We start from the raw sequence: 21,796 nt of genomic DNA, 5'->3' as shown, positions 1-21,796 counted from the left end.
ACAAGCTCACTTTAACCTTTTTAGCTAAATGAGAAGAGTTACTGACCTAAACCACCAGATACTTCAAATCTGCACATACAGTTCTTTGGAGTGGCTTACATCCACAATACAGTTTAATTTACATAGTACTGCAGAGGATCACATTCTAATCTCAGTTATATCCAGTCTTTCCACTAACCATAAAGAGATTAGACACTTAGGGTATGTCTACACTGCAAAGTTAATTTGAAATAACAGCCGTTATTTCGAATTAACTTTAATAGCGTCTATACATGCAAACAGTAATTAAATTCGAAATAGCAGATCCCTTAATTCGAATTTGGTAAACCTTATTCTATGAGGAGTAACGCCAAATTCGAAATAGCTATTTCGAATTAAGTGATGTGTAGACACTTCATTTGAAATAGGGGGCCTCCAGCCCTTCCCAGGGAGCCCTGGTGGCTACTGTGGGCACAACCATGAAAACTTACTCTCCGTTCCTGCAGACCCGGAGCCTTTCAAGGGGTAGACCCTGGCCACAGTGCCTGTGCCAGCTCCAAGCCTGCCAACCCAGAGCCAGAAGTCACTGCTCCATAACCAGTGATCCCAAAACATGAGCCAACAAGCCACTGGCAGCCAGCCCTCCACCGCTCCCCAGGAGCAGTCTGCCAGCTCCCAAGAGCCTACCAGAGCCTTCCTGGTCCAGGGTGGAGATCATGGACCTTATTCGGGTTTGCAGGGGATGCCCCCAACATCCATGATCTCCATACTAGACGGAGAAACGCAGCCGTCTATGGCAGGATAGCTGATAGCCTGGCCACCAAAGGCCACATGCAAACCCAGGAGCAGGTTTCCATGAAAGTCAAGTTGGTCCAGTGAGACCCCCAACCCTGAGCTCTGAGCTTCCCCTCCCCCTTCTTCTTAGGTTCCCCCTCCCCTCTCCCACCCTGTCTCTTCCCCTCTCCCACCTCCTTTTTTCAGTCTCCCCAGAGGTTCATCCTCCCCTACCCCCCAGTTTTGTTCAATAAACCCAGTTTCTCTTTTTGAACATACATGTCTTTTATTTGACATCAGGAAGGGGGGGCTAGGAAGGGGTAAGTGAAAGGACGTGAGAGAGGAATGGGGTACGAGCCCCCGGTGTGGAGGACTAGAGAGTCTCTGAGGGCTGGGGACGCTCTCCTGCAGGGCCTCCTGAATCCTGACACCCCCGGATGGCAGCCCTCAGCAAGTGCAGCTGGGCTGATGGCAATGACCCCACAAGATGCACCGACATGCCCAGGGTCAGCTCTGGCTCCATGTGGCCAAGAGCTGTGGTGTCCCAAGTGCGGGCACTCAGGGCACTCCAAGACAGGACTGCTTTGCTGTCCCTCATCGAGGTAGACAAGCAAGCAGGGAACCCTGTCTGGGGTGGGGGTAGGGTCCCTTTACACATGGAGCTCAGTTAGCCTCAGGAAACAGGCCCACACACTAAGTCCTAACCTGATGCCCTGCCAGCACTGGTTCTGGCCAGCCTTAACTTCGGTTCAGGGTCCACTCAGTGTGGACGTGCTATTTTGAAATAGGAAAACACTATTTTTGAAATAGTTTTTGTGTATAGATACGTTATTTCGAATTAGCTTAATTCGAATTAACTATTTTGAATTAAGTCAATTCGAAATAGCGTTGTAGTGTAGACATACCCTTAGAACAGAATTTGGCCAGACATTAAAATGAGTTAATTAGTTAGAGAAGGGGTGGGCAATAATTTTTGACTGGGGACCACTTCAGAAAATTTGAAGTGGTCCCAGGCTACCCAAGAAGAGGTGGGGTCTCAGTCAGAAAGGGCAGGGCTAGGACACTCCTGTGCTTTCCCACCAACAGACCCTGATTTGTCTGTCAGTGGGGAAGCAAGTGAAGTCTTCGCCCCCTCCCCTCCCTAAACAGAACCGTCAGGTGTTCTGAACAGATGACAGTTCCCTCAAGATGCCTGTGCCCTTGATAGTGGGAGGAGACTTTGTGTGCTCCTTGTCCCCTGACCCAATATTAATCAAGGCCTGGGGTCAGGGGGAGCATGTGAAATCTGCTTACAGGCATGGCAGTTAACTCTAAGTGCCAAATCCCTTGCAGGGTGGAAGGAGAGTTCGCATGCTCTCCCTGCCCCCAGGCCACTGAGGGCCTAGGGGCAAGAGAAACATGCAAATTCTTACAGGGCAGGGCAGGAGGATACTTTGCATGCTTCCCTCTGCCCCCAGGCCTGGATTGGCCTAGGAGTGGGGAAGGGGGAGGAGCGCAATGTCGCTCGGTCCCTGCCCTCCAGCACGCAGAGCTTAGAGTTAACCCCCAGGGTTGACTTTAAGTGTGCCCTTTTGTCCACCCCTGAGTTAAAGGGAGTTTCTAGCATTTTATTTCTTTGTTAATTCCTGTTTTCATTTTAGCAATCTGTTTCTGTTATAGAAAGCAATATATATGCTGTCAGAATTATTTAAAATACGTTTAGTATGATACACCTAATATGAAAAGAATTCATAGAATCATAGAACACTAGAACTGGAAGGCACCTTGAGAGGTCATGGAGTCCAGGCCCCCACCCTCAAGGCAGAACCAAACACTGTCGATCATCTCTGACAGGTTGTCTGTCTAACCTGCTCTTAAATAGTTCCAGTGATAGAGATTCCACAACCCCCCTAGGCAAATTATTTCAGTATTTAACCACCCTGACAGTTAGGAAGGTTTTCCTAATGTCCAACATAAACCTCCCTTGCTGCAATTTAAACCCATTACTTATTGTCCTGTCCTCAGAGGCTAAGGAGAACAATTACTCTCCCTCCTTCTTGTGACATACTTTTAGATACTTTAAAACAGCTATCATGTCCCCTCTGAGTCTTCTCTTTTCCAAACTAAACATGCCGGCTGTATCTACACTGCACCCCTTTTCCGGAAAAGGGATGCAGATTAGACACTTTGGAATAGCAAAATCTGCAGGGGATTTAAATATCCCCTGCGGTATTTGCATTAAGATGGCTGCCGCTTTTTTCCGGCTTGGGGATAAAGTAGGAATAAAAGATCCTCCGGAAAAGGGTTTATTTTCTGGAGAATCACGTCTAGACTGGCGCTTTTCTCCGGCTTATCCCCAAGCCGGAAAAAAGTGGCAGCCATGTTAAACCTCCGCAGATTTGCCTATTCCAAAGTGTCTAATCTGCATCCCTTTTCCGGAAAAGCAGTGTAGACACAACTGCCAAGTTCTTTCAGTCTTCCCTCATAGCTCATGTTCTCTAGACCTTTAATCATTTTTGTTGCTCTTCTCTGGACCTTCTCCAATTTCTCCACATCTTTCTTGAAATGTGGTGCCCAGAACTGGACACAATACTCCAGTTGAGGCCTACTCAGCGCAGAGTAGAGTGGAAGAATGATTTCCCAGAATGCATCCCAGAATCACATTTGCTTTTTTTTGCAACAGCGTCATACTGTTGACTCATGTTTAGCTTGTGGCAATATGCCCCTTAGATTCCTTTGTGCAGAACTCCTTCCTAGACAATCACTTCCCATTCTGTATGAGTGAAACTGATTGTGCTTTCCTAAGTGGAGTTCTTTGCATTTGCCCTTATTAAACTTCAACCCATTTAATAAGGGATGCAGATTAGGCAGGTCGACATTGCAAATGAAACGGGGATTTAAATATCCCATGCTTAATTTGCATAAAAATGGTCACCATTTTTGCCAACTCAGCACTTTGTCGGCAAAAAGCGGCAATCTAGAGGAGGATATGTCAAAAAAGAAAGCCTTTTTCGACAGATCCTGTAATCCTTTTGTAGGAGGCATAAGGGATCTGTCGAAAAAGGCTTTATTTCTCGACAAATCACCCCCTAGACTGCTGCTTTTTGCCAACATAGCACTTAGTCGGCAAAAAAGTTGGCCATTTTTATGCAAATTGAGCACAGGATATTTAAATCCCCGCTTCATTTGCAATGTCAACCTGTCTAATCTGAATCCCTCTGCTGATAGAGGGATGTAGTCTAGACATACCCTGAATTGTTTGTATATTTTGCTGATGTTTGTCTTAAAAAATGATTTTCCAATATAAAGCAATAGTACAGTAACTCAATAGTTAGCAATTAAGTACACAGTAGCCAAGTGCATAGAAGCCCTTAAGGAAAATTTTCTGTGTTGCTTATTTATTTCAATTTTCACATTAAGAGTTTTCCATATAAAATTCTGCCGCACCATTCACAATAAAAAGAATCATTGCACTGCTCCAGGAACACAGTACCTCAACCTTAACAAAAATGTAAACCCCCCTAAATTTGCAAGAAACTCAAACACTCAGCCCTGGTCTACACTAGGGAGTTATTTTGAAATAACCCCCCCTTATTTTGAAATAATAAATGGAGTGTCCACACTACCACACCCATTATATTGAAATAATGAGTTGGCTATTACAGAATCTGTACACTTGCTTGCCTCAGGGAATAACACTTATTTTGAAATAACTATTTTGAAATAGCAGTAGTGTGGATGCTCCGGTGTGGCTATTTTGGAATAACTACCTCCCAGAGTAATTTGAAGTAATTACTCGCCAGTGCTTGCTGGGACTTTAAGTTAAGGTAGTGCATCCACAATAACGGAGCTTGTCTTGGACTAATTGTGAGCCTCCCCTGTACTGGGGACACACTATTTCAATGTTGTTGTTTCAGGAGTTATCATCTTGAATTTAATTATTTTGAAATAATTTCCTAGTGTAGACATGCCTTCAGAATTCCTCTTCTCTCTCTCCACATTACATAACTTCACAAGCCTTTGACTACTCACAAACCAGAGAGAAAAAAGGAAGGGAATGAATTACAAAGGCAGACCTGCCCTTACAAAGAATATCCAATGTTTGCACATTGTTTAGTTTCCCAATAGCACTGGAAGAAGTATGCATTTCCTGGCCAGGTTTCCTGTACACCAGGGGTATGTCTAGACTACATGCCTCTGGTGACAGAAGTATGTAGATTAGGCTACTCGGAATAGGGAAATGAAGTGGCAATTTAAATAATCGCTGCTTCATTTAAATTTAAATGGCTGCCGCACTGTGCCGATCAGCTGTTTGTCGGCTAAGTGTGCTAGTCTGGATGCTCCGTGGTCGACATCAAAGGCATTTGTCGACCTCCCCGGTAAACCTCATCCCAAGAGGCATACTGGGGAGGTCAACAAATGCCCTTGATGTCGACCGCGGAGCATCTAGACTAGCGTGCTGAGCCGACAAACAGCTGATCGGCACAGCGTGGCAGCCATTTAAATTTAAATGAAGCAGAAATTATTTAAATCGCTGCTTCATTTCCCTATGCCCAGTAAACAAATCTACATGGCTCTGTCGATGGAGCCATGTAGTCTAGACATACCCCAGCAGAACAGTATGAGTGTCTGAAATAGGGACCTAGCAGCATTTATAACTTTATATGCAGTGAGTCAGCAACCAGGGAGCTTGCGATCAGGTGACTGCTAACAGGGATTTTTGAGAAGGAGTCCTCCTGGTGAAGGAGAAGCAAATACAGGACCCTTGAGGGAAGTGGCTGTGTGAAGTGTGTGTTGCATTTGGGGCTTTCTTGCTGTGTGCTGAGCTTGTGTTTGTTTGTCAGTGTGGTGGTGGGTTTTTTTCCTCTCCCTCCTGCCCACAGAGTGTGTGCTGTGACTTGCAGCTGGAAGATGTTGGCTTCTAATCAAGGTTTGAAATCTAGAAGCCTCTGCTGATTGGCTGAGCCTTAACAGGGGGAGGGACTATCAGGCAGTCCTGGGCTTTATAAGCAGTGAATCAGCGACCAGGGAGCTTGTGACCAGGTGATTGCTAAAAGGGAGTTTTGAGAGGGAGTTGGGAAGGGGGCAAGATACTCTTGCCATTCTTTTAAATCCTTTCTCTAGAAAAGCAGGTATGGATACTGATAGGTGTGCTGTTGTTACCTGCACAGCTTGTACCATGTTTGTCTTCCTCCCGGAAGAAAGAAGGGATTTCATCTGCACTAAGTGGAAGCTGGTCACCATTTTGGAAGAAAAAATTAAAGGACTGGAGGCTCAAGTGTTGACCCTATGGTCGATCAGAGAGGATGAAGACTTCCTCGATAGAAGGCAGAGTTTAATCCTGCAGACATGGCAGGTGGAAGAGCCAGTGAGGGTAGTGCAGGACAAGGGAGAGAACTGGCAGCATGTAACTTCTAGAAGAAAAAAAAGGCCAACTCAGGAATCCCTCATTGCTATAGAGGTAAGTGATAACTTTCAGGCTCTCTCCACAGGCACTGCAGTGGAGAATGCTTTGGCAGGGACCTCTCAAGGAAGACGTCGGATGGGAACACCATCTACTGGATGGCATAGGATGAGTAGTCCTAGGAATGGGGGTTCCATGTCCACCACCCTCAAAAGAAAAAGATGGGTGGTGGTGGACGGGGACTCCCTCCTAAGAGGGACTGAGTCATCCATCTGCAGTCCAGACCTGGAATCTCAAGAGGTGTGTGGCTTATAGGGAGCTCGAATTCAGGATGTGACTGAGAGTCTTACAAAACTGATCAACCCTTCGGATTGCTACTCCTTCTTGCTTCTTCATGTGGGAACTAATGATACGGCCAAGAATAACCTTGAGTGGGTTACTGCAGATTATGTAGTGCTGGGAAGAAGGATCAAAGAATTCGTAGTGCAAGTGGTGTTCTTGTCCTCCTCCCTGTTGAAGGGAAAGGACTGGGCAAGGATAATCAAATTGAGGAAGTAAATGTGTGGTTGCGCAAGTGGTGTCGGAGAGAGGGCTTTGGTTTCTTCAACCATAGGACTCTGTTGCAGGCACAAGGATTGTTAGGAAGAGATGGGATCCACCTAACCAAGTGAGGAAGAGGCATCTTCACGAGCAGACTTGCTAACCTAGTGAGGAGGGCTTTAAACTAGGTTTGTTGGGAGGCGGTGACCAAAGCCCTGAGGTGAGTGGGAAAGTCGGATACCAGGAAGACATGCAAAGAGGAACAAACAATAAAGGAGGACCTCTGATTTGAATGAAGACGCTAGGGCAAACAACTGGTTATCTAAGGTGTTTGTACATGAATGCAAGAAGCCTGGGTAACAAACAGGAAGAATTAGAGGCCCTGGCCCAGTCCAAGAACTATGATTTGATTGGGATAACAGAGACTTGGTGGGATGTCTCACATGACATGGAAGGGTATAAACTGTTCAGGAAGAACAGGCGGGGGAGAAAAGGAGGAAGAGTTGCACTGTATGTAAGAGAGCACTATGATTGCTCAGAAATCCAGTATATAGAGGGAGAAAAGCCTGTTGAGAGTCTATGGGTTAAGTTTAGAGATGCAAACAACAGCAGTGATGTTGTGGTTGGTGTCTGCTACAGGCTGCCAGATCAGGTGGATGAGGTAGATGAGGCTTTCTTCAGACAACTGAGAGAAGATTCCACATCGCAGGCCCTGGTTCTTGTGGGGAACTTTAATCACCCTGACATCTATTAGGAGACCAATATAGCAGTACATAGACAATCCAGAAAGTTTTCGGAGAATGTTGGGGATAACGTCTTCGTACAAGTGCTGAAAGTTCTGACCAAGGGCCATGCACAGCTTGACCTGCTGCTCACAAATAGGGGGGAACTAATATGGGAATTAGAGGTGGGGGACAACCTGGGAAGCAGTGATCATGAGATGGTAGATTTCAGGATCCTGACCAAAGGAAGAAAACAAGAGTAGTAAAATACACACCCTGGATTTCAGAAAAGCAGATTTTGTCTCCTGATGGGCAGAATCCCCTGGGATGTTCACATGAAGGGGAAAGGAGTCCAGGAGAGCTGGCAGTATTTTAAAGAAGCCTTATTGAAAGCACAGGAAGAAACCATCCTGATGCGCAGCAAGAGAAGCAAATATGGTAGGAGACTGGATAGGCTTACTGGGGAAATCCTTGGTGAACTTAAGCACAAAAAGGAAGCTTACAAAAAGTGGAAACTTGGACAAATGAGAATGCCGGGGGGGGGGGGAGGCTATCAGGAAGGCGAAAGAGCAATTGGAATTGCGACTGGCAAAAGATGTGAAGGATAACAAGAAAGATTTCTACAGGCATGTTAACAAGAAGAAGGTAATCAGAGAGGGTGTGGGGACCATACTAGATGAAGGAGGTAACCTAGTGACAGATGATGTGGGGAAAGCTGAAATACTCAATGCTTTCTTTGCCTCTGTATTCACGGACAAGATCAGCTCCCTGACAAATGCACTAGATAACAGAATATTGGAAGAAGGTGGACAGCCCTTGTTGGGGAAAGAACAGGTTAGGAACTATTTAGAAACGCTAAACGTACACAAATCCATGGATCCGGATTTAATGCATCCGAGGGTACTGAGAGAGTTGGCAAATGTCATTGAGGAGCCTTTGGCCATTATCTCTAAAAAGTCGTGGAGATCGGGAGAGATCCTGGATGACTGGAAAAAGGAAAATGTAGTGCCCATCTTTAAAAAAGGGAAGAGGGACAATCCAGGGAACTATAGTCTTACCTCAGTCCCCGGAAAAATCATGGAGGAGATCCTCAAGGAATCCATTTTGAAGAACTTGGAAGAGGGGAAAGTGATCAGGAACAATCAGCATGGATTCACAAAGGGCAAGTCGTGCCTGACCAATCTTATTAGCTTCTGTGATGAGGTAACTGACTCTGTGGATGTGGGAAAGTCAGTGGATGTGATATACCTTGACTTTAGAAAAGCTTTTGATATGGTCTCCCACAATATTCTTGCCAGCAAGTTAAGGGAATATGGATTGGATAAATGGACTATAAGATGGATAGAAAGCTGGCTAGAAGGTCAGGCCCTGTGAGTAGCGATCAATGGCTCGATGTCACGTTGGCAGTTGGTTTCTAGTAGAGTGCCCCAAGGATTGGTTCTAGGACCAGTTTTGTTCAACATCTTTATTAATTACCTGGATGAGGGGATGGATTGCACCCTCAGAAAGTTTGCAGATGACACTAAGCTGGGAGAGAGGTAGGTACACTGGAGGGCAGGGATAGGGTCCAGAGTGACCTAGACAAATTGGAGGATTGGGCCAAAAGAAATCTGATAAGGTTCAACAAGGACAAGTGCTGAGTCCTACACTTGGTACAGAAGAATCCCAAGCATTGTTATAGGCTGGGAATTGACTGGCTAAGTAGCAGTTCTGCAGAAAAGGACCTGGGGATTACAGTGGACGAGAAGCTGGATATGAGTCAACAGGGTGCTCTGGTAGCCAAGATGGCTAATGGCATATTAGGTTGAATTAAGAGGAGCATTGCCTACAGATCCAGAGAAGTGATTATTCCCCTTTATTCGGCTCTGGTGAGGCCACATCTAGAGTATTGTGTCCAGTTCTGGGCCCCAACTACAGGAAGGATGTGGATGTATTGGAGAGGGTCCAGCGGAGGATGATTAAAATGATTAGGGGGCTGGAGCGTATGACCTGTGAGGAGAGACTAAGGGATTTGGGTTTGTTCAGTCTGCAGAAGAGAAGAGTGAGGTTGGATTTGATAGCAGCCTTTTACTTCCTGAAGTGAGGTTCCAAAGAGGCTGGAGAAAGGCTGTTCACAATAGTGATAGATGACAGAACAAGGAGCAATGGTCTCAAGTTACAGTGGGAGAGGTCTAGGTTGGATATTAGGATAAACTCTTCCACTAGGCGGATGGTGAAGCACTGGAATGGGTTACCTAGGAAGCGGTGGAATCTCCATCCTTAGACGTTTTTAAGTCTTGGCTTGACAAAGCCCTGGCTGGGTTGATTTATTTGGGATTGGTCCTGCCTTGGTCAGGGGACTGGACTTGATCACCTCCTGAGGTCTCCTCCAGCTCTATGATTCTATGATTAGCAGTCCATAACTCTCATGCTACCAGAGACCTATAAGCAACTACCAGGACTAGGTGAAAGACATGCTATTTCATACATCTTCCAGCTCACTGTCACTCATAGGCTATATATGGAACCTAAGCTGGAATTCCAACCTGCCTTTCTTGATAAAACCCCAGGGAAGGGGATAGCGGTACAGTGGCTGCCCTTTCTAAGGGGTGAATGTCTCTCCTGTAGTCATTGTACCCATGTGATACCATTGTAAATACAAAACATGAATCCTCTCCCCACTGAGTCAATGCCAAAACTTCTAAAAGGGCCAGAATGTCACTTAAAATCTCTGCCTGTAAGTACAGAACTGTATGAAATGGCCAGAATTATAACATGGAATACAATTATGCTTTTTGTAATGATACTCTGGGAAAGATTAGCTTAATATTTTAGTAAGTGTTTCGTACATTGAAGGCACTTTTTAAGAAAAGTTCAGTTTGATTTGAAAGCCACTTAGACCACCCAATGATGTCTGCATGATAAGATAGCTGGCAGTGTTAAATGATTATTCCAATGTACTTGCCATACGACTTGCCATTTCCAATATACTTGCCATATGACTTAGATTTACAGTAGGAGAAATCATTACAATTGGGTCTGATCATTTGAAGTTCTGACGTTGCATTGGTATGCACTGTCTGATTTCTGAACTTTCCCAGGACTATATAATAAATGTTTACATAGTATCATAATTTCACATGTTTTTTTCAAAGATTTCTTTAAATTCCTCCACTTCCTGTTTTTGGTAAGAGTCAAAAACATCACAAAGACATTCTGGAAATATAAAGTAATACCTATCTCCATTCTTCTACTGAAATTGACTGTTTAGCTGTTGAGTGTATCTATACTATCTTTAAAGGTGTTTCCCCCTTTAGGTTCAGAAATGATAACATTCATCCTTCATTCAGAACTTGTAGGGAAAAAAAATTAAATTCTTCTCTAAAATCTGACTTATTTCCTGACTGTTTTATTCCAGTTCAACAACGATGTGATTTAACTTAGGAGTTACTTCCGTTCACAACTGCAGTAATGCAATGGTGAAATAAGCCTTTAGTTGAAAATCACCTCTAGCTGGTACAGATGTTTATGTATTAGTTATGTATGGCAGAAGTCAGAGGATCTATGTGGTGTGGTAGGAAACTATCTAGGGTAGGTGAATAACTTTACAAAGGTCCTGATTCCTATTGCACTAAATTACCTGTGCTTTGATGGGGCCCCCAAACTAAGTAGAACACACATTGGAATTTATCTTTAAAAAGCAATAATTGCTTAATTTCACATTAGTTTTGGAGAGGTTGCAGAACTAGGGATTTCTGTTAGACCTAAATGTTCCAGTTTTTAATTATGTTTGTTTGATGTTTATGCTAATATAATTATGCTGCTATAGTAATTGAGATGGTTTCTCCTCTTGTGAGATGGTTTCACACTTGTTTTACACAAGTACAATTCCAAGGATTTCAATGTACAGGTTGAACTTCTCTAGTCTGGAACATTGGGACCTGACCTGTGCCAAACCAGAGAATTTGCAAAACCCCCAGAGGTCAATATTGTCTAGCAGCATTACCAACACTTCCAGGCTACGTCTACACTGGCCCCTTTTCCGGAAGGGGCATGTAAATTTCACTAGTCGTCGTAGGGAAATCCGCGGGGGATTTAAATATCCCCCGCGGCATTTAAATAAAAATGTCCGCCGCTTTTTTCCGGCTTTTAAAAAAGCCGGAAAAGAGCATCTAGACTGGCCCCGATCCTCCGGAAAAAGTGCCCTTTTCCGGAGGCTCTTATTCCTACTTTGAAGTAAGAATAAGAGCCTCCGGAAAAGGGCACTTTTTCCGGAGGATCGGGGCCAGTCTAGACGCTCTTTTCCGGCTTTTTTAAAAGCCGGAAAAAAGCGGCGGACATTTTTATTTAAATGCCGCGGGGGATATTTAAATCCCCCGCGGATTTCCCTACGACGACTAGTGAAATTTACATGCCCCTTCCGGAAAAGGGGCCAGTGTAGACGTAGCCCCACAGTTTACTGGGATCTTATAACCCATTTTAGGTAAATTAAAGCTAAATAATAGCTCAGAACACTAAGAGCTGGGACTGGTGGCTGTAAACAAACTTTATGGGGCTATGGAAAACTTAGCCATATCCATAATAAGTGGATATCCAGCTAAACTAAATCATGGTGGACTACAGACGTTGCCTGACCAGGGAGTGCTGGACTAGAGAGGTTCAGCCTGTAGTCACTTCTGATTTATACTTCTGTAATGAGAGGAAATTCAGGACCATGTAAAAGTATGTTTAGTATCTTAATGTAAATATGTAACCAGAGGAGTAATTTCTTGTGTGAAAACAATTGAAAATCATTCTTAAAAAAGTCTGCTTAGAATAGCAATTGCCTGAGCACAATGTAGCAAACAGAGCTATTTTGATTGTAATGTTATAGTTTTCATTGATGTTATGCCAATTTTGTTTGTGAAAGGAAAATAAATATACAAGCAGAAATAAATCTGTAAACATAGTAGAAATGTGGAGATGAGACAAAATATCCAACCATGCAAAATGTTTTGCAATTTTTTCTTTAAATTGGTCTGAATCATGGAGCTTTTATAGACCACCAAAAACAACACACATTACAATAATTCTTCAGTACTCTATGCAATTTCCCCCCTGCACAGATATAAAGCATTAAAATCTGTGAACTGCAGCTAGCTAAATCTTATTATTTATACCAGATCTTCAGCTGTTTTGGACACCCCAAGCTTATGCCTACAAATACCATTTATACAAATGTTGAACAGAATCATTAGGCTCTGGGGAGAAAATGATCCTTTGGAAGTATGAGAAAGACCTAACAAAAATAAAAAAAATGTTTCAACAAATTGATATTTCAGAAACTTAGAAACCTTTGTCTCATTATAACAAGATGCTGAAATGACTCCTAAGAAGAGTTGAGTACCATCAGCTCCTAAGAAAGTGAAACAAGAGGTGCAGAAGGGGCTCAGTATCTTTTATAGGTAGGCTGGGCAAATGAGAAGGGTGGATGGAGTGACCTGATTCTCTGGCACACATTGAAAACTTTGACTGGCACAAGTTACAACGGCATAAATCCTCCAAAGTTCATACATCACTTGGACACATACATGCTTGGTTGCTTGCATGCTAATGAAAGGTGCAGCACACCACAGGTAGCTAACAGTATGTCATGTACTGCCATCCAGCACCATATCTTTCAGGAAATTCTTTCTATTAATTATGAAAAATAGAAATTACTTGCCCAGAGATCTTTGAGACTTTGGAGTCTAATACCAGCATGTATTTTCCTCCTTCCCATTCTGCTATCCATATCTCACAACTTTCTATCATTTTTAAAGATTCCACAAACCTGCATGGAGTTTTTTTTGTGCCCACCATCTTTGACAGAAGCCTGGAGCCCATGCAGGCCTCTCCTCATGAATGTTGCAAATACTTGATGATTGTTCTGTATTTTCAGAAGCACCGAAAGCACCACAACAAAGGGGATATGGCAATTTATTCAGACCCAAACTGAAGGTTTTTGCTGTTCCTGGCCCAATTGCAGATGGTAGAGTGCCAGTGACATCACCATGAAAGACGCACTGATAGTGGTGGAGCAAGTGCTGATCACATACTAGAAGTCTGCAATGCCAAATTGCTACTGATCAGTGGGAAATAATGTTGGAGCTGGAAAATCCATACTAGGGGCTGTTGCCATACAAGCATGAAGTGTCATTAATTGTTTTCTGCCACATATCACTGTGATTCGATGACAGTATATAGGATACAGTGGATAGAAGTGCAGCTATGGAGCTCCCAAACTATAGGGAGGAGGAGGTTGGCAACAGGCAACACATAGATTTTTCTTCTGGCACCAGCATACTTTATCACAAAGGACATCAAGGGTACATGTACACTGCACAGTTATTTCGGAATAAGCTATTCCAGAAGAGATTTTTCTGGAATAGCTTATTTCAAAATAGCATGTCTACACTGCAGAGAAACCACAAAATAATCTGAGGCAGACCTCCCTAATGTAGACGAGCTATCTCAATTTAGAGCCCCAGGAGGAATAACTTAGAATGGCCCTGCTGAGGGGCTATTTCAAAATAGCAGCAGTGGAGTGTCTACATACGCCTTATTTCAAAATAGCTATTTAAGAATAGGTGTTATTCTTCGTAGAATGAGGTTTACAAAAGTTGGAATAAGCCTTCCATTATTTTGAAATTATTTCAAAATAACAGAATTGCTGTGTAGATGCTCGCCTAGTTATTTTGGAATAAAAGCCATTATTCAAAAATAACTTTGCTGTGTAGACATACCCCAACAGAACAGGATACTTTTCTATGGTTATGCAAGCATGTGTGGGTTACCAGGGATGCTTCACTGATCTCATTGTGGAGTGGTGAGGAAAGGTTCAGGATGCTCATTTCCTTAAGAGCACAGGACTATTCAGAAAGCTGCAAGCAAGACCATTCTTCCCTGATTTGTGGAATACCATATCATTATCACTTAAACACCAACAGTGATTCCAGGGGAATCACTACTCTCTTTGGTAACTCTTCCAAAGGAATGTATACAATGGTGCCCTCATCCATTGTACCAAGGAAAGATTTAACTATAGTTCAGCAGGAGCAAAATGACTGTTAAATGTGTTTTGGTAGGTTAAAGGGATTTTGGCAATGTTCACTCATTCTATTAGATCTCAATGAAAAATACCCCATTGGTTACAGATGCCTATTGTGTCCTACATAATATCTGTGAGTGTAGCCAGACAGGAACCCCCCTTGTAACATCCATTTTTGCTTGCCTGGAGAATGCAGGGCACACAGAGCAGAAGGCCCAGGATGTGTGACCGTGAATGGCTGTAAACAGAGATACGCCAATTGCTGACCAAGAGGCTGCCAAGGAGTGCCCTTGACTTAACCCATATTGATACGAACACACAGCCGTCCGCGGGAGGAGGAATCTCTCGCCCAGTAAAAAAATGTCTAGTGCTCACAATTTAGTTCTCTCTCTTGCAAGTGTAAATTAACTTGAAACTTGCTTGTAAAAACTGGCATCACAAAATGGACCAGTACAATTTAGCCTCTTAGATAAGAAAGAGGATACGGGCCCCCAGGGGTATAAAGATGGGTCCAGCAGCACATTTACTCTGAGTGTCAATCTACCATCTATCTGCTGGTCGGGTTAGGTGTTTGATCTCCCGAGGTTCCAGAGGGGACGCCCACCTCGTATTCGTCTTTCCTAGGAATTGAGAGACCGGCCCTGGCCTGACATGCTGGAGTCGAGAGGCACAGAAAGGGGTAAAAATTGTACCTGGATGTGGTCCTTTGTTTAAGTATATATATACATAGTGTTAGAGCTCTTTAAAGATTAAGCTGCCACTTGGTACCATTATTTCTATTTTCTATCTTTATTTTCTTTGTAATTATTTTTAAAATCTGTATTTGCTAACAGTTAAGAAAGAGAGCAATAGCCATTGTAACCACATGCTTTTATAAGTCTTTTTAATAAACCTGTAACTGTTTAAGTTTTTAACCTGACTCCTTCAGTTGCTGTAACAGAACCAAGCACAATTTAAAAGAACTTCAGCCGGTCATAAAGGGACAGACATAGGAAGAGCTTGAGCGTTTGGATCTGTGTCACTCCCAGGTGACAGGTCCGTTGGCTGCCCGCTCCGAAGGAACCCTGTGTTCTAGCAGCTAAAATCTAAGGTGTAATAAGCTCTTCCTATAAAAAGGGGCATCTGTTGGCCTGCTGGCTACCCTCTGCGACGGGACCCCAGTCCTAGCAGTAAAGACACGGACGTTAAACCTTTTCTCGGAAACACACACACAAACACTGCCCTGACCATCGGCTGACAGTGAGGCAAAAGAGTTGGTGTCATCAAGGTGGAAGTAGAAGCAGGTACCACTTGATTTGAATAGCCAGACACAAGCATAATTACAAGAGCTTATTGTGGAGCTATATGACTCCAAATATTACTGTGTTTTCCTAAAGCTATGTAGTGGGTGGTTCTTGCTATGCATTTACAAGTAGTGTTTGCTCTGAGTACCACTATCCATTCCATAGTCTGCCAACTGCCCTTGCCCATGGTGGGTTTGCCAACTGTGACTGTTCCTTCTCAGTGCAGGAACTCCATCAAGGCAGATGAAATTCTTAGAGTTCCAGGATTTGATATATGGAGCTATGATTGAAAGTGTGTCCTCAGCAAAATCTTCCTCTCTGAACATATACTTGTGTGGTACTTTAGTTAGTTCACATGTGGTGGACAACACAGGAATGACTACTTGTATCAATAATGCAGGTCACCTAGATAGTCCTCAGACGGTGAAGCTCATGAAGTGGTCTCAAGTTCAAGTCTAGTTCATTTGCTATTTTGTAATGGGTATGTGAAATTCTGCAACCCTATAAGGAAATTCAGATTTTTTTTTAAGTAAGCAGTTTCTACAAGCAACAATTTTGGATATAGCTATCCATTTTGGAAATCCCAAATTCCCTCCCAGAGCTTGCACCTCTCACCCCTTCCCAGTGGTTTTTGTGTGTGATGGTATGCCCTGGGATGGTGTACCATCCCGGTGTGTTTTTTTTTCTTTTCAACAACTCCCCCCACTGCTCCTCGGTACGTGGCTCTTCACACTCTATCCATTGCTATTTTGGCTCTTCGTCTCTAACAGGTTGGCCACCCCTGACCTAAGGGATCTCTATCAAGTTTTCTTAAAACTACAATGGGAAAGTGAAAAACAGATTGACGGAGCCAAATGGATACCCAGAAGTCACCTACTACTGGACAGACATAACAAACAAAGCAACAGAATGCCACAGGCCATTATCTACAGTCCTAGCTAAAACCTTTCCAACACATCATTAAGGATCTACAACCTAGCCTAGATGATGATCCCTTGCTGTCATAGACCTTGGGAGGGAGGACAGTCCTGCTTCTCCAATACAGACAGCCCCTCAACCTGAAACAAATACTCACCAACTACACATCACAGAAACACTAACACAGCAACCAATCCCTGCAACAAACCCAGTTGCCAACTCTATCCACAGTTCTACCTTATTGACACCATTATAGAACCTAATCACATCAACTATACCATAATTCACCTGCAAATCTACTAATGTGATATAATGTCAGCAATGCCCCTTTGTTGCGTACATTGCCCAATCTGGATTATCTCTATATAAAAGAATAAATGGACACAAATCAGACATCAAGAATGGTAACATTCAAAAACCACTAGGAAAGCACTTCAAGCTCGCTGTACACTCAGTAACAGACTTGAAAGTTGCCATATGTCAGAAAAAAAACCCTTCAGAAATAGACTGTAGATTTAAAGTGCAAAGCTGGAATTCATATGCAAAATTGACACTATCAGACTGGGTCTGTAGGGACACTAAGAGTGGCTAGCTCACTACACAAAGTAATTTCCCCCCTTTGGGTATTCTCACCTTCTTTTCAACTGTTGGGAAAGGGCCACATTCACCCTGATTGAATTGGCCTCATTAGCACTGGTCCCCCCCACAGTAAGATAACGCTCTCTTCTTTGCATGTGTAGATATATTCCTGGCCAACTGAAAATTCTACTTCATGCATTTGAAAAAGTTGCCTCTGGCCCACAAAAGCTTATGTCCAAATAAATCTGTTATTTTTAAGGGGCACAAACAGTCATATTAAAAACTGTTTTCATTTTTGTTCTTTCTGTGCATTGACTTGGAAACTGGCAGAACAGTTAAGAATCACAGTAGCTAAAATGTAGTTCATGTTTTTGGTGACCTTGTAGGTACAGAAAGTCAGAGAGAAATGGCATAGAGTGGGAAAGCTGCATTGTTAAAAGCTTTTCTTGTCAGTGCATTTCAATGCTCAAAACTAATACTCGATTTTTTTCTGGCTCTAGGACTCTGAGTAGAGCAAAAGAGAAACAGACAATAAAGGTAAATGATTCAAAACCGCTTAGCAATGTACACTGTGGTACATTGATAAATAAATATTCACCATGTACTAGGTTAAAACCAACATATTTATTTCATATATGGCCACAATTCAATCTAGACTCATGTCTCCAGACTTGAAAGTTTATCACACTGCAATGTGATTCCCACATACAAACTTTTATTCCTGAATTAAAACACTGATGGCCAATCCCCACTCCATAGTACCCAAATTCTGCCAAACTACACAAAGTGAAGGAAGAAGATGCTTTTGGCACAAAAAAAAGGCTCACCCATAGTCATAAAAACTCAAGGAAGCAGCCTCTTGATAAAGGAATCTAAAATGCCCTCTCAGAAACATATCTAGACACCACGCCTACCGAACTGTCAGGCTGCCGACATTCCATACTGCCATCCAACAAGGGCTGTCCACCATTTAGACACAAACCCATAGAAAGTCCCACCTCAAAGTGGCTGATGGGCAGCAGCCTCATGGCACCTGATTGCCTCCCAACTCTATATCAGTCCAAGAGGCATTCCATGAAGTGTTCAGGCAATGGCATTTATCTTCTGAAGCTGCCATGACTATTTTTGCTCTCTGGCTCTGAACTCCACTTGGATTGGACTCTGTCTCCTGAACCCAAGTCTGAAACCTGCCTTGGACACCAACCTTTGATATCAACCCTGGTCTGAAACCTGATTATGAACTCCTCCACTGCTTCTAGACTCAAATGTGCCACTTCTCCAACCTGAGTCCCCACTAGCCTTGTTGGAATCTTGACAATATAATTACAACAGATAAATCATGACTAATAGAAAAATAAATTATAAATAGCAGCTCTTATTAAGAAGCTCTCTTATAATCCACTTCATCAGTGGATCTTTAAGCACTTTAGAAATTGGAATATCATTATTGTCATTTTACAGATGGGAAAAGAAAAGCACAGAGAAGCAAGGTACAGTTAAATGCTCAAGTTCACACAGCCAGATACTGGCAGAAAAAGGACTGAATATTTTAAAAGAAGCATGAAATAAGCTAATTTCTTTCTAAAGTTGTGCCTTTATGCAGCAGAAATTGAAATGTAAGTAGTAGTGTGCAGCATCAGCACTTAATGCATAAGAATGGTTAATAAAATTACAATTTATGGGACTGTAAACGGAGATGTGATGGTGTCATTTTTTCAAAAAATCCCATTAAGTATTTATTCCAGCCTTTTGGGGCTCATAAAGAATTAAATGTTTACTCATTTATGAAGTATTCTCAAATCTGTTCCTGTAAGTAATAAATCTATGAGTACACACATAACTATAATTGCATGCAATTGCAAAGCAAATTACAATAGTTATACACTGTACATTTTAAATGGGAACAAGTTACTGCTATAAAAAGGCAACAGCTTTACATAAATTGGAAGTGAGGGATAGGACAAACTACAAAGAAACAAAGATATTGCTACTGTGCTCCTCCATCCTGTTGGAACACCTCTAGAAGTTACTGAGGTATTGCATATTAGAGAAAATAATGTGATCAACTGCAAAACTTTACTCTTACCTTTACTCTCACTGTCACAGTTGCAAGTCCTGGAGGCATAGTTCCACCACTATCAAAAGCTTCCACTAGAAAGGTAAAGGTTGCCTCAGTACCAGAGAATGACTCATAATCCAAGGATTTTAAAAGTGATAATTCTCCTGTAAACTTGTTCAGTGAAAAAAACTGCCGTGCTTCCTGTGTTCGTATCCGATAGGTAACATTTGAACCAATGTCAACATCCTTTGCCTGCAGCAAAAGAGAATTTATAATAAACTACTGAATCACAAAGAAAAAGACCAGCTCACAAATTTTACAGGGCATACATTTGATTTATTTGACACTATTAAGAACATTTGATTTCTTCAGTGTAATTCATATTTTTCATAATTTTAATTGTTAATTTTGTTTTAAGAAGATATATTTCCAGCAGGCTTGAGGAAAACGACTTTTTATTATAAGCATTTCTGCTGATCAACAAATGCTGCTTTTAAGATATGTTGTACTTGTCTAATTAAGAGATTTAGATTAAAACTTTGGAAGCACATTTGAACTCTTTGGAGCTAAAGTAAACCGCCAATGTCAATATAATGAGCCTCACTGGAAAATACAAATGTCCTTTAGAAATGTAACTGACATTTAAAAAAAATTACACATTGTAAAATATTTCAATAGTGCTCCTATTTTGATTTTCCATCACTGCTTGCATTAATTTCCAGAAATGAAAGTTCTATACTACTAATACCTTTCACTTGCCTGTCCTATGCCAGATATAACACTTTCGTAAAGTGAAATAAATGATAAGGAGGTTTGAGTATCATTTCTTCCCCTCCCCAATATTTAATCTCTTAGGGTATGATGCCGCACGGGGTTCGAACAAGCCGGCATTTAAAAATGGCGCCGGCTGGCTTATGCAAATAAAGCCCGGGAAATTCAAATCCCGGGCTTCATTTGCATGTTCGGTATGCATACATTACCCCGCTAGTTCGAACTAGCGGGGTAGTGTAGACATACCCTGATTTTGGTTTTATTGGCAACCAGTTAAAGGACAACAGCCTCATGCAATAAGATTAACAAAACATTTTCTTTGATCCGTAGTGCTTTACCTCTATTCGCAGGAAGACTGTGCCAGGGGGTAGATTTTCTGGAACAGAAACAGTGTAGGAGGCATTGGTGAACATAGGGCTGTTGTCATCAATATCCAGAACCTTGACTGCCAGAGTTAATGTTGAACGGCGGGGGTCCACAGCTCCATCTGTTGCTTCTACAGTAAGTTCATAGTAGTCCCTTGTTTCTCTGTTCAGTTTAACGGCTGTGTAAATGCTACCATTTGATGTGATGCGGAAAATATTGTTGAAGTTTACCAAACTGTAATGAACCTGGCCATTTACTGCAGCATCTGGGTCCATAGCCTAAAAGAAAAGAAAAAAAGGCAATTAAAAAAATACATTTGAAAGGAATGTGGATTAGATTCTGACATGACCAATGTGCCTTTTATTCTACTTTTTAACATAAAACAATCCAAAGGACATGAATGCTGCTTCAAGTTTCCACTAACAGCAGACATAACAAATATATTGTTATTTTCCTTATAGTATTAATTTAGTTTATGAAAACTGCAGGAATAAGTATGAAAGGTATTAGCTTGGAAAAGGGGGAAGCTTAGGTTTGACCATGTATATTACTTCAAAGCTTGTGATTGCTAATTAACTTTTTTCATTCTGTCTGCAGAATTCTTAATTCTTTTGAACAACACATGTGACAGACTTGTTTCATTGGTTACAATGAGTTATTTGCAATCAACACTTTCAATATATTACATAGAGAGCTAAATTTCACATCTCTTGTCCTCTTTATGCTACTTCCGAGCAGAAATGTTACTGTGGACAAATAATTATTTTTGAGTACTATCCCTTACGTGCAGCTTTGCAAAATCATGGCATTTTCCATACTTGGCAAAAAAAATTATTAATTTATTATAGCAGACCATAATACAATATAATTAAAAACAGAAAATACTTTTTTAAAGGCGTTTAAGATGTAGCATGAATCGAGAGAGAGAGGATACTGTTATGTTCCCATGATTTCTGACTGACATAATAACTCTTATAGTTATGCTGACCATATGTCCTGGATTTAAACACTCTTTCCCAGTGCCCCATTAAGTAGTGAAATGTCTTGGAAAGCTCTGCTGGACATTTCACTACCTGATGGGATCATCGGCTTGCAGGAAGAAGTGCCATGCCATCCCATTGCTCTTCGCATAGCGCAGCAGCCTCCTCTCCCTTCCCCCTAGCAGGGCATGTAAGGCAGCCGGGCCAGCTTCTGGTGGTGTGCGGCTCCTCCCTCTCCCCATCGCCTCCCTTCCCCCATGTTCCAGGTGGGGTAACCTCACCAGAATGGGCCTTGAGTGGCTGCCTCTTGACTCCAGCTGGAGCCGGGGAGGCCCGCAGAGACCTGGACTGTGGTACTAAAAATAGCATCATAGGTGGCCTCTGCTCCAATCCT

General features: G+C 42.4%; 1 protein-coding gene across 11 annotated transcripts in view; it reads right to left on the bottom strand.

Annotated features, from left to right (window-relative positions):
* Nucleotides 1-21,796, bottom strand: part of PCDH15 (protocadherin related 15) — a 1,468,744-nt gene that overhangs the window by 225,525 nt on the left and 1,221,423 nt on the right. For all 11 annotated transcript variants that reach the window (XM_075935032.2, XM_075935036.2, XM_075935034.2 and 8 more), the window contains 2 exons: nt 20,395-20,700; nt 19,313-19,537 (listed from right to left, as the gene is read on the bottom strand). In XM_075935032.2, the coding sequence (XP_075791147.2) occupies nt 19,313-19,537; nt 20,395-20,700 (531 nt within the window). The remainder of the gene's footprint in view (nt 1-19,312; nt 19,538-20,394; nt 20,701-21,796) is intronic.

This window comes from Pelodiscus sinensis, chromosome 8, assembly GCF_052426305.1.
Source record: "Pelodiscus sinensis isolate ZL-2025 chromosome 8, ASM5242630v1, whole genome shotgun sequence".
NCBI classification, from domain to species: Eukaryota; Metazoa; Chordata; order Testudines; family Trionychidae; genus Pelodiscus; species Pelodiscus sinensis.
Note: the sequence above shows the minus strand (reverse complement) of the source record. Positions and strands in the feature narration are given on the sequence as shown.